The 12362-nt window shown below is 55.6% G+C and overlaps 1 protein-coding gene across 1 annotated transcript in view; it reads left to right on the forward strand.

The window, feature by feature from the left end:
- Positions 1 to 4802, forward strand: part of PDE5A (phosphodiesterase 5A) — a 92524-nt gene extending 87722 nt beyond the window's left edge. The window contains exons 19-21 of the mRNA XM_081304413.1: positions 1205 to 1279; positions 1870 to 1953; positions 3688 to 4802. Of these exons, the coding sequence (XP_081160539.1) occupies positions 1205 to 1279; positions 1870 to 1953; positions 3688 to 3825 (297 nt within the window). The 3' untranslated portion in view covers positions 3826 to 4802. The remainder of the gene's footprint in view (positions 1 to 1204; positions 1280 to 1869; positions 1954 to 3687) is intronic.
- Positions 4803 to 12362: the final 7560 nt, after the last annotated feature.

Raw genomic sequence — 12362 nt, forward strand, 5'->3', positions numbered from 1 at the left:
CTAGGATTTCCAGCACAGACTGAGGCTTGCAGAAACCCTCTTGTCCTGAACTGGAGTTGGAGATGTTCTGTGAACCAGGTGATCCGGGCTCAGGCCCCTGAGGGTGAGTGCAGTGAGCAGACCGGGTCCCGCCTGAAACCTCCAAGCCCTCAGCTAAGGAGCAGGCTGCGTGCCGCAGTGGTGGGCTGGCACCACTAGGAGGCTCACAGGACAAGCGGGAGAGCGTCTCCTCACACCAGCAAGGGGCCCCAAGACCCGGCGGAGAACCCGGCTTAGTGAGCCCCTGTGCCAGCATGGAGTCAGGATGGAAATGCATAAATATATTCCAACCCACAAATTCAAATTAACACTAAAAATACTGAAAACAGCCTTCGTGGTCATCTTGAGAGCCTGGTTTGTTTTTTTTAAGTGGGAAATCGGGCATCTCTCCTTCCTTTTATAGGATAAAAACTGTAGGGAGCCTTGGGATGTCACTACACGGTTGCCGTGGGAAGCTTCCCTCTATCTTATTTTAACTAATAAAGGAAAAGGGAATGTTGGCTTTGAACATCACCCTTTCTCAGCCCCGAGTTGACTGATGTAGGCAGAGATCATTGATGATTGCCAGCGTCACAGACAGAAGCACCTGGGCTTCCTGCAGCCACTGATGGGAGTGCACAGCACTGCCGCCAGGGAGCCCCACCAAGACTGATTTCCGCTGGCCGGCCCCCGACCACATGCCCTAAATGCAGGGGCCAGACCCAGCAGCCTCAGGGAGAGCATCCTCACTTCGAGGCTGCAGGATAAGCCACCAGTTTGTCCATCGAGGCAAGGAGAAACTGAGGAGAGCTGAGAGGGAACGTGTAGGTCAGAAGAAGCTGCAGGGCCTGTCCACCCACCACTATGATCAAAGGGCCTGTTGCTGCTGAGTCTTGGCAGCACCTGGACTAACGGGTGCTGAGTGAGCTGCTGACCCTGCACATGGCACTGACTCCCTCTCGCTGGCCAGCAGAAATGGCACCTGGCTCTCAGTGCTCAACCCAGAAGGTTGTGAGTGCCTCCCACGCAGTGAGTCAGCACTGTCTGCGGGGCTCACCGCTGCGCGGTTCTGCTTATCGGTGTTGGTGAGACACAGACCTGGCCGGTGGGGGTCTCCACCCAGGGTCTCTGTTTTAAAGACTGACGTGCTTCTCCTTGCCTGAACGCAGCCTATTGTTTGTTTCAGATAGCAGAACTGGTAGCAACTGAATTTTTTGACCAAGGAGACAGAGAGAGGAAGGAACTCAACATCGAGCCCACCGTAAGAACCCTACCTCCTGGCACTGCCCTGGGGCGGCCCAGAGCCATGCTTTCTCCCGCTTCTGTGGGGTCTTCCCCGGGGACCCGGTGCTCTTTTGTTGTTCGGCACTTGTTCTGTTAGAAGTGTGAGTGTCACCCGGGAGGCAGAAGCGAGGAGAAGCTCCGTCCCAGGTGTCCCTCTGGCCCTGTAGCTTCTGATGACACAGGCGCTTGTGCGAGGCAGGTGCTGCTCTGCGACGTTTTCATGGCTGTGAGCAACACCTGCAGCCCCTCCTGGCACCTGCCCTGGCGTCAGGATGCGTGGGGCCCTGCCACCTGTGGCACAGTGCTGGAGGGCTGTTGCTGGGCATGTGTTGCCCTCTTCACTGTCAGGAGGTTCCCAGAGGGAACAGCCTGGGGGCACAGATCTCCAGCAACAAGAGCTTCTCGCACTGCGTCCATCTCCTGCAAACCTCCCCAGTCTTCTCCATCCTAGGGTGGGGAGTGCATGAGGCTGCCACCTGGCTTCCCAGGCTGGCCCAGTTCATCTTTCAGAGCCCACATTTGTTGTGTTCTGCAAACAAATGCACCCCTGTTTGTGTCTGTTTTCAGGATTTGATGAACAGGGAGAAGAAGAACAAGATCCCCAGCATGCAGGTCGGGTTCATCGACGCCGTTTGCCTGCAGCTCTACGAGGTATTTATGGGGAGCTCCTGGTGTGCTGGCTTAAGGCATGTCGTGAACTAAAGCCTGAATAAATCCGAGAGATTGGCGCTAGGCACATACTTTTTGTTCTAAACCGAGAAAAAAGAAAAAAAAGTAGCTTTGCTTCTTTTGCTGATAAATATGTTGGCATGGAGCAGGGAACACGTTTTGTATTTTTATTCTCAAAAACTTCATTCAGCTTGAATGCCCACTGTGTGCAGGCCCAAGGGTCCCACTGCGTGCTAGCCACAGACGCCTACTGGGTGGGGCTCCTCAGGGGTGTGGGAGGGCAGGGCGTGTCCTGAGGAGCTGCGTGCACTCTGCTCTCCTGACCTCTCTGCCCCACACCTGGGCCTCCCCGAGGGAGCTGCCTGACTTTCCTCTCTGCCACACTGTGACTGTGATCTGAAGAAACTCACCCGAGGATGGGAGGACGTGTCTCAGGACGTGCGGGTTCCTGTCCCCACACTCCTGCTGGCTTGGCCGATGTGGACTTTTAGGAGTTGGGGATTTTTATTTGTCTGTGCACAGGTGAAGAGATTCCCCGCTCCCCGCAATACCCAGTTGACTAGTTTAGATGCTTCCGACCCAAGTACAGAAAGAAGAGCTCGTCTTTCAAAGTTCAAACAGAAAACTGCTTTTAGCCTTTAGTTATTTGGGAAAGGAACGTTCAGCGTGGAGTTGCCCTAGCACGTCCAGAACAGGGAGTCCTGGAAACCTCTGACCAGGGTGTCTGGGATTCAGAGACTGGGTTCCAGGGAGAAGGACTCTTCACCCAGGCAGGTGGCTCCTGAACCACACCTGGGGTCCATCCAGAGACACAGTCGGGAAGCGGTGCCCGGAGAGGAAGGGGAGCCCCTCCAGGGGCACCGGGCACGGCCCTCCTCTCCTGCCTGCCCTCCCTGCTGATCAGTCCTCAGGAGCACCAGGCACTGGGCCTGGCGCTCGGCAGGACTGCCGCCTCCCCACGGCTGGTGGAGGCCCAGTGAATACACAAATGGGGTCTGGGCCTTTCAGTCCTTGTAGAAAGAGTCGTGTCAGATCACCTCTGCAGGGTCGTCCCCTGGGCGTCATGTACCTACAGAGACCCCTTCTCTGTTCGAGTCGGCCCTGAAAGCGCCCTGTGACGCGAAGCGTGTGTCCTCCGCGTCCACCGGAGTGTTCTGCTGCAGGGACCAGCAGGGAGCAGCCACTCGGCCACATGGGGAGTCGCTGGAGGCAGAGCCCGGCTCTGTGCTTCCCACTTGCTCCCGCAAGCAGGGACTGCGCCCCTGGCGTTGCGCCTCCTGGCTCTGTGCGTCTTTAGTGGGCACCCCAGAGCCACACAGCACCCCACCCCATCGCCCGGTGCTATTCAGTGTGTCTGTGGCGAGGAAATCCTCCTCGATGACATTGCTGCAGCTGAATGCAGACCGTGGTGCCACTCTGAGTGAGAACGGGCCCTGACGATGGCCTGGGGTGAAAATCCCCTGTGCCTGGCATAAAGCCAGGCTGCAAGCCTGCACGTCACCCCCGAAGCCATCTGCACCACACAGTCACAAGCCCTGTTCCCCAAAGAGCAGGTCCCACCAGCCCAGCCTCCACACCTCGGTGCTGCGGGGGACTCCCTCCTCAGGTCCCTATGTGTTGTCCATGTGGGAAGGCCAGGCCCCCGGGAGGAGTGGAGCGTGGCCTGGGCCGGCTGCAGCCTGCATCTTTCCACCTGCTTCCTCTCTTCCTCTCCAGGCCCTGACCCACGTGTCAGAGGACTGCCGGCCCTTGCTGGAGGGTTGCCAGAGGAACAGGCAGAAGTGGCAGGCCCTGGCAGAGCAGCAGGAGAAGACACTGGTCAACGGGGAGAGCGGCCAGGCCAAGCGGAACTGAGGGGCTGTTGGCGCCGCGTGGAGACTCCGAGGCACCTCTGCCCACTGTGCACCGAGCAGACCGTCCACACTTGGCCACTGCTGTGTTCTTGTTTCTGCACGGCTTTCAAGAGCAGCATGACGTGTTTTCAGGGGACGTTTCCACAGGTTCTGGGCATGTCTGTGCCGCGGGAAGCCCACGGCCCGGTGGGGCTCTGTGTGCTGGGGGGTGTGGGTGCTGCTCTGCCGCTGCTTCCTGCTGGGTTTATGAGAACTGGCTCCGTGTTTTCTGAGTCACCAGCCTTTCAACAAGGTTTGGAGTCTTGCTTTTCTCAAGAGGCCGGGAGGACAGTGTGTGAGCCCTGCTGGGCCTGCTGGGGGCCAGGTGGGGTGAGGGGGAACAGGGTCTGGTCAGGTGGAAAGAGTGAGAGGCCGCCTCGCAAGGAGAATGCATCCACTGACCTGTTTTGTGAAAGAATGGGGGTGGGGCTTGGCCATCCCCCCAGGAACCCCAGCAAGGGCCTGCCCGTCTCACCTGCAGGGGTCAGCAGGTCAGCAGAGAAGCCCCATTCCACCACCAGCCAAACACATGCCATGGGAGGTCCTGCTGAGAAGCAGTGTTTTGAAATCTGAACTTTTGAAAATAATCTTGTCGCCTTTCACGTCCTTCCAAGCCACACCTAGATCCCAGCACGGTTGTTGGAGCGCTGACCGGGAGGGACACCGGGCTCCAGGACGGAGCTCAGTCTCTCTTCCTTCAGTCTGTCAGGTGGACCCTGGAGGAGAGTTGGACTGGGTCGGCAGCAGGGCACTAATCTGGAGCTGTGGGCAGAGCTGAGGGAGCAGGCAGGGCGCCTCCGCCCAGTGAGGTCAGAAGCACCGCGGCTGAGAAGCTGCGGTCAGCTCACAAGGCGAGCTGGGCCTGAGTACGCGGCCTGGGCACTGCCCTCGGCCCGCAGTGCGGGTGGCCCTGCAACTCCTGGGGTTTGAGCCCACCTCAGCGTGCCCCTGAGTTCCCACTGGCCCGGCGTTGGGGGAGTAGACAGTGGAGCAGGTGGCGCCCGAGAGGAATTCTGCCCCATGCGTGCGGAGGCCTTTGGATCTGGGGGGAGCAGGAGGAGAGACCTGGCCTGTCGGCGTCCACCTGTGTTAGTCAGGTTTGCCGTGACCAGAACAGCTGACCAGAACCACAGAGAGGAGCTCCCGGTTCAGTCTGTGGTGACCGCTTCACTGCCCTGAGCCGGGTAGAGGAGGCCGCTCATCTCCCTGCAGCTGGGAAGGGGGCAGGGGCTGTGGTGGAGAAGCACCCTTGGGGCAGCCCCATGACCCACCTCCTCCACCACACCCCACCCACAGTCTCCCCCAGTGGGTCCCTTCCAGCCAGGGCGGCTCTCACCACCCAGTCTCTTCTCTGCATGCTCCTGCCGCGACGGGAGCTCTGGGCACCTCCCATGACCCACAGCACACCCTCCCACTTTCCTACAGGGAGGGGAAGTGTTTGCTCTGGTAGCTGTCACTAAGGTGGACAGGAGCCCTGGGCGTGGGTGGGCCGCAGCCTCAAGGTCTTTCAGTGCTCATGGCCTGTTCACATCCTCTAACGCCCTAAAACTCAGCGTGTTCCTCTTAGTGCTGTGCGTGCGTGTGTGTGTGTGTGTGTGTGTGTGTGTGTGTGAGAGAGAGAGAGAGAGAGAGAGAGAGAGAGAGAGAGAGAGAGCCCCCGGCTCTATTCCTGCCATTCAAGTCAAGAGAAGAGGCGGGATAAAGTGTGGCCATCACTGCACTGTGAGGCGTATCCAGGGAGCTCTGGCTGGTGTTGCGGGACCTGGACCTTCAGAGTGTTTTATTTCATGACACAGGTGAAATCTAACATCACCTCTGGGTGGCACTGGAGTGTGAATCACACAGACTCACCAGCAAGAGTCGTGTCTGCACACTGAACACACCTGTGCACGCGTGCATGATTCTCTAGGGTAGACTCTAACAAGCTTCATCACACACCTGTTATGCCAAAATATAGAGCCGCCCACTCTCGGGCAGTGTGCTCAGGCCCCTCGGGTGTGTGCCGCCAGACAAAGCCGGTTCTGTGTGGAGGGTTTGGATGTGTGTTCGCACAAGAAGGAGACACAATCAGATCAGACGCTGGTTGGTTCTTAGAGAGCAGCTGATTTTGTGTCACGGGTTTGGACAGTGAAAGAAGTCAGGCAGGGCCAGGCTCCGCGTCGCTGCCGACACTGCAGCTCCGAGGCACCCAGTGTGTCTGCAGGGCACCTCCTGGCTCCGCGTCCCCACTGGTGGGAACCAGTGGCAGATGGGGATGCTGCCTGGGGGGCAGGGCACAGATCAGTTCTTCTTCTGTAAAGTTTCCTGTCCGGGATCTTCAGGTTGGAGACAGAGACAGTCCCCTCACCCCACCCTGTATTTGTGGTTGCTGGGTTGGTTGGTCACAGCAGAGCAGGGTGAGGCCACTCTGCCTCGGGGTCGGCCGAGCAGTCCCGAGCTTTCCTGGCTGGGCCCAGGGTGTCTGTGAAGCTCCTCCCTCCCGATCTCCAGCCCTGGCTTCACAGGCACCGCCCGCGTGAATTCAGGGGACTTGCCCTGAGCCTGAATGTTGTGTGGTACAGAGTTGGGGTAGGACCAGGACACAGCCCCATGCCACAGGCCTCAGCCCACAGGTCCTTCTCACTTGCGTTTCCAAGATGGAGAAGCCAAGGATGCCCTGCTCCCCTGTGGGTCCCCTAAACGCCTCACCTGGGCACAGACCAGCTCCTGGCCACCAGCGGTGGGCGGTCTCCCTGTGAGCGGTGCTGGAGCTGGGGGAGCCGTCTGGAGCCAGGTCCCTGGAGGGGGCTGCGTCCCAAGCTCCAGCCAGTGCAGTGCCTTTCCCTTGGCAGGTGGCACCGGGCACACCTGCCCCAGAGCGACCCAGGCTCCAGGCCACCCTCCTGAGGCCCTGGCTCTGGCTCCTGCTGTGTTTCCACAGGACTGATTCAGACGCAGGTGTGTCGGGCTGAGCCTGTGCCCGGGTAGGAAGGGACACCGCCGGGCCCGTCACTCCTCCCGTGCCCAGGCTTTGCCTCACCCCGGGCCTGCGCAGGGCCCTTCAGTGTGGGTCCTGCACCCTCGTCCTGTGGCAGCCTCGGGAGCAGCCAGGCACGAGCGGCGTCTGCCCCCGCGCTGGCCAGGCTGTCGCGGCTGTGAACGGTGCCGGGCCCACCTCTGCTCAGGGGGCCTCCCACACCTCCGAAGGCCCCCACGGACATGTCCTTGGATCAGCTGGAAGCCATGGGATCGTGGACCTGTGGATGGGTCCTGCAGCTTGGGAGAGGAGCCGAGCCCCACAGCCACGGCCCTGCCTGTCTATGCCTTGGGCCTTTTCACTCAACAGATATATAGTTTCTGACACTATTTTTATACTAGGACGAGGGAGTCACTTGCACCTCATGTTTAGCTTTGTAATCTTGATCATCACGAACGTTGGTCACGGTCCTCTCCCACCCCTGAGCCACCCAGTGGCTCTTCTGTGCCACTCGCCACCTCCGGCAGCTGTGAGGCCACCAGCCGGCCAGGGAGGCTCCTGCACGTGCAGACCCTCGCGTCCGCTTCCTCGAGTTGCCCTGCTTTGTCAAATAAAGAATGAACCGGTCCCTGAGTGCCGGGTGATTGTCAGGGGACCTGGGGTCTTTCCCGTCACAGACTGAAGGGGACTTTGGGTCTGGGGCTGGGGAAGTCGGCCCCGTGGTCGGAGACACCGAGATGGCGCCCACCCAGGTCCCTCGGGGAGGAAAGGCGTGGCTGGGCCCTGACCTCGCCTGCCCTCCTCCCAGCAGTGGCCCTCCTCCGGGCAGGGCCTCGCTGCCCTCTGTGTACACCACCTGGCATCCAGTTCAGGTCACCTGTGTGGGGGTGACACCACGGTCGGTGCTGCTGGCCGAGGACCCTACCCCGCTTACGCCTGCTGGACAGGCCCCCGTGGCCTCTCCAGGCTGCTCCTGGGTCAAAGCTGGGGGAAGTCCGTGCCTGCAGGGGACAGTGGCTTCCCCTAAGGGCCACTAGAGGGCACGGTTTCCAGGTGTCTCCCTTCCTGGCCATAAAGAAGGGATGAGAACGTTTTGGTAGAAAAAAGAAGGGAAAAAATACGAGGGAGGGCAGGCAGGAAGGAAGAGGGTTTAAGGAGAATAAGTAGGGAACATGGACACTCTCTGAGGCTACCTGCAGGAGCCACGCGTGGATGGACCCGACCCGAGAGCCGCAGGGCCCTGCCCCCGCACAGCACAGGCTCCCTCCCTCCCTCTCCCACAGGCTGGGGATGCCCTTCACAGGCCTGGGCACGTGTATCTGTGACTGTGTGTGTCTCTGTGTGTGTGTCTCTGTGTGTATGTCTGTGTGTGTCTCTGTGTGTGTGTCTCTGTGTGTATGTCTGTGTGTCTCTGTGTGTATGTCTGTGTGTGTCTCTGTGTGTGTCTCTGTGTGTATGTCTGTGTGTGTCTGTGTGTATGTCTGTGTGTGTCTCTGTGTGTGTCTCTGTGTGTGTGTCTCTGTGTGTATGTCTGTGTGTCTCTGTGTGTATGTCTGTGTGTGTCTCTGTGTGTGTCTCTGTGTGTATGTCTGTGTGTGTCTCTGTGTGTGTGTCTCTGTGTGTATGTCTGTGTGTCTCTGTGTGTGTGTCTCTGTGTGTATGTCTGTGTGTGTCTCTGTGTGTGTGTCTCTGTGTGTATGTCTGTGTGTCTCTGTGTGTATGTCTGTGTGTGTCTCTGTGTGTGTCTCTGTGTGTGTGTCTCTGTGTGTATGTCTGTGTGTCTCTGTGTGTATGTCTGTGTGTGTCTCTGTGTGTGTCTCTGTGTGTATGTCTGTGTGTGTCTCTGTGTGTGTGTCTCTGTGTGTATGTCTGTGTGTCTCTGTGTGTGTGTCTCTGTGTGTATGTCTGTGTGTGTCTCTGTGTGTGTGTCTCTGTGTGTATGTCTGTGTGTCTCTGTGTGTATGTCTGTGTGTGTCTCTGTGTGTGTCTCTGTGTGTATGTCTGTGTGTGTCTGTGTGTATGTCTGTGTGTGTCTCTGTGTGTGTCTCTGTGTGTGTGTCTCTGTGTGTATGTCTGTGTGTCTCTGTGTGTATGTCTGTGTGTGTCTCTGTGTGTGTCTCTGTGTGTATGTCTGTGTGTGTCTCTGTGTGTGTGTCTCTGTGTGTATGTCTGTGTGTCTCTGTGTGTGTGTCTCTGTGTGTATGTCTGTGTGTGTCTCTGTGTGTGTGTCTCTGTGTGTATGTCTGTGTGTCTCTGTGTGTATGTCTGTGTGTGTCTCTGTGTGTGTCTCTGTGTGTGTGTCTCTGTGTGTATGTCTGTGTGTCTCTGTGTGTATGTCTGTGTGTGTCTCTGTGTGTGTCTCTGTGTGTATGTCTGTGTGTGTCTCTGTGTGTGTGTCTCTGTGTGTATGTCTGTGTGTCTCTGTGTGTATGTCTGTGTGTGTCTCTGTGTGTGTGTCTCTGTGTGTATGTCTGTGTGTCTCTGTGTGTATGTCTGTGTGTGTCTCTGTGTGTGTCTCTGTGTGTATGTCTGTGTGTGTCTGTGTGTATGTCTGTGTGTGTCTCTGTGTGTGTCTCTGTGTGTGTGTCTCTGTGTGTATGTCTGTGTGTCTCTGTGTGTATGTCTGTGTGTGTCTCTGTGTGTGTCTCTGTGTGTATGTCTGTGTGTGTCTCTGTGTGTGTGTCTCTGTGTGTATGTCTGTGTGTCTCTGTGTGTGTGTCTCTGTGTGTATGTCTGTGTGTGTCTCTGTGTGTGTGTCTCTGTGTGTATGTCTGTGTGTCTCTGTGTGTATGTCTGTGTGTGTCTCTGTGTGTGTCTCTGTGTGTGTGTCTCTGTGTGTATGTCTGTGTGTCTCTGTGTGTATGTCTGTGTGTGTCTCTGTGTGTGTCTCTGTGTGTATGTCTGTGTGTGTCTCTGTGTGTGTGTCTCTGTGTGTATGTCTGTGTGTCTCTGTGTGTGTGTCTCTGTGTGTATGTCTGTGTGTGTCTCTGTGTGTGTGTCTCTGTGTGTATGTCTGTGTGTCTCTGTGTGTATGTCTGTGTGTGTCTCTGTGTGTGTCTCTGTGTGTATGTCTGTGTGTGTCTGTGTGTATGTCTGTGTGTGTCTCTGTGTGTGTCTCTGTGTGTGTGTCTCTGTGTGTATGTCTGTGTGTCTCTGTGTGTATGTCTGTGTGTGTCTCTGTGTGTGTCTCTGTGTGTATGTCTGTGTGTGTCTCTGTGTGTGTGTCTCTGTGTGTATGTCTGTGTGTCTCTGTGTGTGTGTCTCTGTGTGTATGTCTGTGTGTGTCTCTGTGTGTGTGTCTCTGTGTGTATGTCTGTGTGTCTCTGTGTGTATGTCTGTGTGTGTCTCTGTGTGTGTCTCTGTGTGTGTGTCTCTGTGTGTATGTCTGTGTGTCTCTGTGTGTATGTCTGTGTGTGTCTCTGTGTGTGTCTCTGTGTGTATGTCTGTGTGTGTCTCTGTGTGTGTGTCTCTGTGTGTATGTCTGTGTGTCTCTGTGTGTGTCTCTGTGTGTGTGTCTGTGTGTCTCTGTGTGTGTGTCTGTGTGTGTCTGTGTGTATCTGTGAGTGTGTCTGTGTGTATGTCTGTGTGTATCTGTGAGTGTGTCTGTGTGTGTGTCTGTGTGTATGTCTGTGTGTATCTGTGAGTGTGTCTGTGAGTGTGTCTGTGTGTATGTCTGTGTGTATCTGTGAGTGTGTCTGTGTGTATGTCTGTGTGTATCTGTGTGTATGTCTGTGTGTCTCTGTGTGTGTCTCTGTGTGTGTGTCTGTGTGTGTCTCTGTGTGTATGTCTGTGTGTCTCTGTGTGTATGTCTGTGTGTCTCTGTGTGTGTGTCTGTGTGTGTCTGTGTGTATCTGTGAGTGTGTCTGTGTGTATGTCTGTGTGTATCTGTGAGTGTGTCTGTGTGTGTGTCTGTGTGTATGTCTGTGTGTATCTGTGAGTGTGTCTGTGAGTGTGTCTGTGTGTATGTCTGTGTGTATCTGTGAGTGTGTCTGTGTGTATGTCTGTGTGTATCTGTGTGTATGTCTGTGTGTCTCTGTGTGTGTGTCTGTGTGTGTCTCTGTGTGTGTGTCTCTGTGTGTGTGTCTCTGTGTGTCTCTGTGTGTATCTGTGTGTGTGTCTCTGTGTGTGTGTCTCTGTGTGTGTGTCTCTGTGTGTCTCTGTGTGTATCTGTGAGTGTGTGTGTGTGTCTGTGTGTGTCTGTGTGTGTCTGTGTGTGTCTCTGTGTGTCTCTGTGTGTGTGTCTGTGTGTGTGTCTGTGTGTGTGTCTGTGTGTGTCTCTGTGTGTCTCTGTGTGTGTCTGTGTGTATGTCTGTGTGTGTCTGTGTGTGTCTCTGTGTGTGTGTCTCTGTGTGTATGTCTGTGTGTGTCTCTGTCTGTGTGTCTCTGTGTGTATGTCTGTGTGTCTCTGTGTGTGTGTCTGTGTGTGTCTCTGTGTGTATGTCTGTGTGTCTCTCTGTGTGTGTCTGTGTGTCTCTGTGTGTGTGTCTCTGTGTGTCTCTGTGTGTATCTGTGAGTGTGTCTCTGTGTGTGTGTCTGTGTGTGTCTGTGTGTATGTCTGTGTGTGTCTCTGTGTGTGTGTCTCTGTGTGTGTGTCTGTGTGTGTCTCTGTGTGTATGTGTGTGTCTCTGTGTGTGTGTCTCTGTGTGTATGTCTGTGTGTGTCTCTGTGTGTGTGTCTCTGTGTGTGTGTCTCTGTGTGTATGTCTGTGTGTGTCTCTGTGTGTGTGTCTCTGTGTGTATGTCTGTGTGTCTCTGTGTGTATGTCTGTGTGTGTCTCTGTGTGTGTCTCTGTGTGTATGTCTGTGTGTCTCTGTGTGTATGTCTGTGTGTCTCTGTGTGTATGTCTGTGTGTGTCTCTGTGTGTGTGTCTCTGTGTGTATGTCTGTGTGTGTCTCTGTCTGTGTGTCTCTGTGTGTATGTCTGTGTGTCTCTGTGTGTGTGTCTGTGTGTGTGTCTCTGTGTGTCTCTGTGTGTCTCTGTGTGTATGTCTGTGTGTGTCTCTGTCTGTGTGTCTCTGTGTGTATGTCTGTGTGTCTCTGTGTGTGTGTCTGTGTGTGTCTCTGTGTGTATGTCTGTGTGTCTCTGTGTGTGTGTCTGTGTGTCTCTGTGTGTGTGTCTCTGTGTGTCTCTGTGTGTATCTGTGAGTGTGTCTCTGTGTGTGTGTCTGTGTGTGTCTGTGTGTATGTCTGTGTGTGTCTCTGTGTGTGTGTCTCTGTGTGTGTGTCTGTGTGTGTCTCTGTGTGTATGTCTGTGTGTCTCTGTGTGTGTGTCTGTGTGTGTGTCTGTGTGTGTCTCTGTGTGTCTCTGTGTGTCTCTGTGTGTATGTCTGTGTGTGTCTCTGTGTGTGTGTCTCTGTGTGTATGTCTGTGTGTCTCTGTGTGTATGTCTGTGTGTGTCTCTGTCTGTGTGTCTCTGTGTGTATGTCTGTGTGTCTCTGTGTGTGTGTCTGTGTGTATGTCTGTGTGTCTCTGTGTGTATGTCTGTGTGTCTCTGTGTGTATGTCTGTGTGTCTCTGTGTGTGTGTCTGTGTGTGTGTCTGTGTGT

This window comes from Spermophilus citellus, assembly GCF_964194105.1.
Source record: "Spermophilus citellus genome assembly, chromosome: 8".
Taxonomy (NCBI): Eukaryota; Metazoa; Chordata; class Mammalia; order Rodentia; family Sciuridae; genus Spermophilus; species Spermophilus citellus.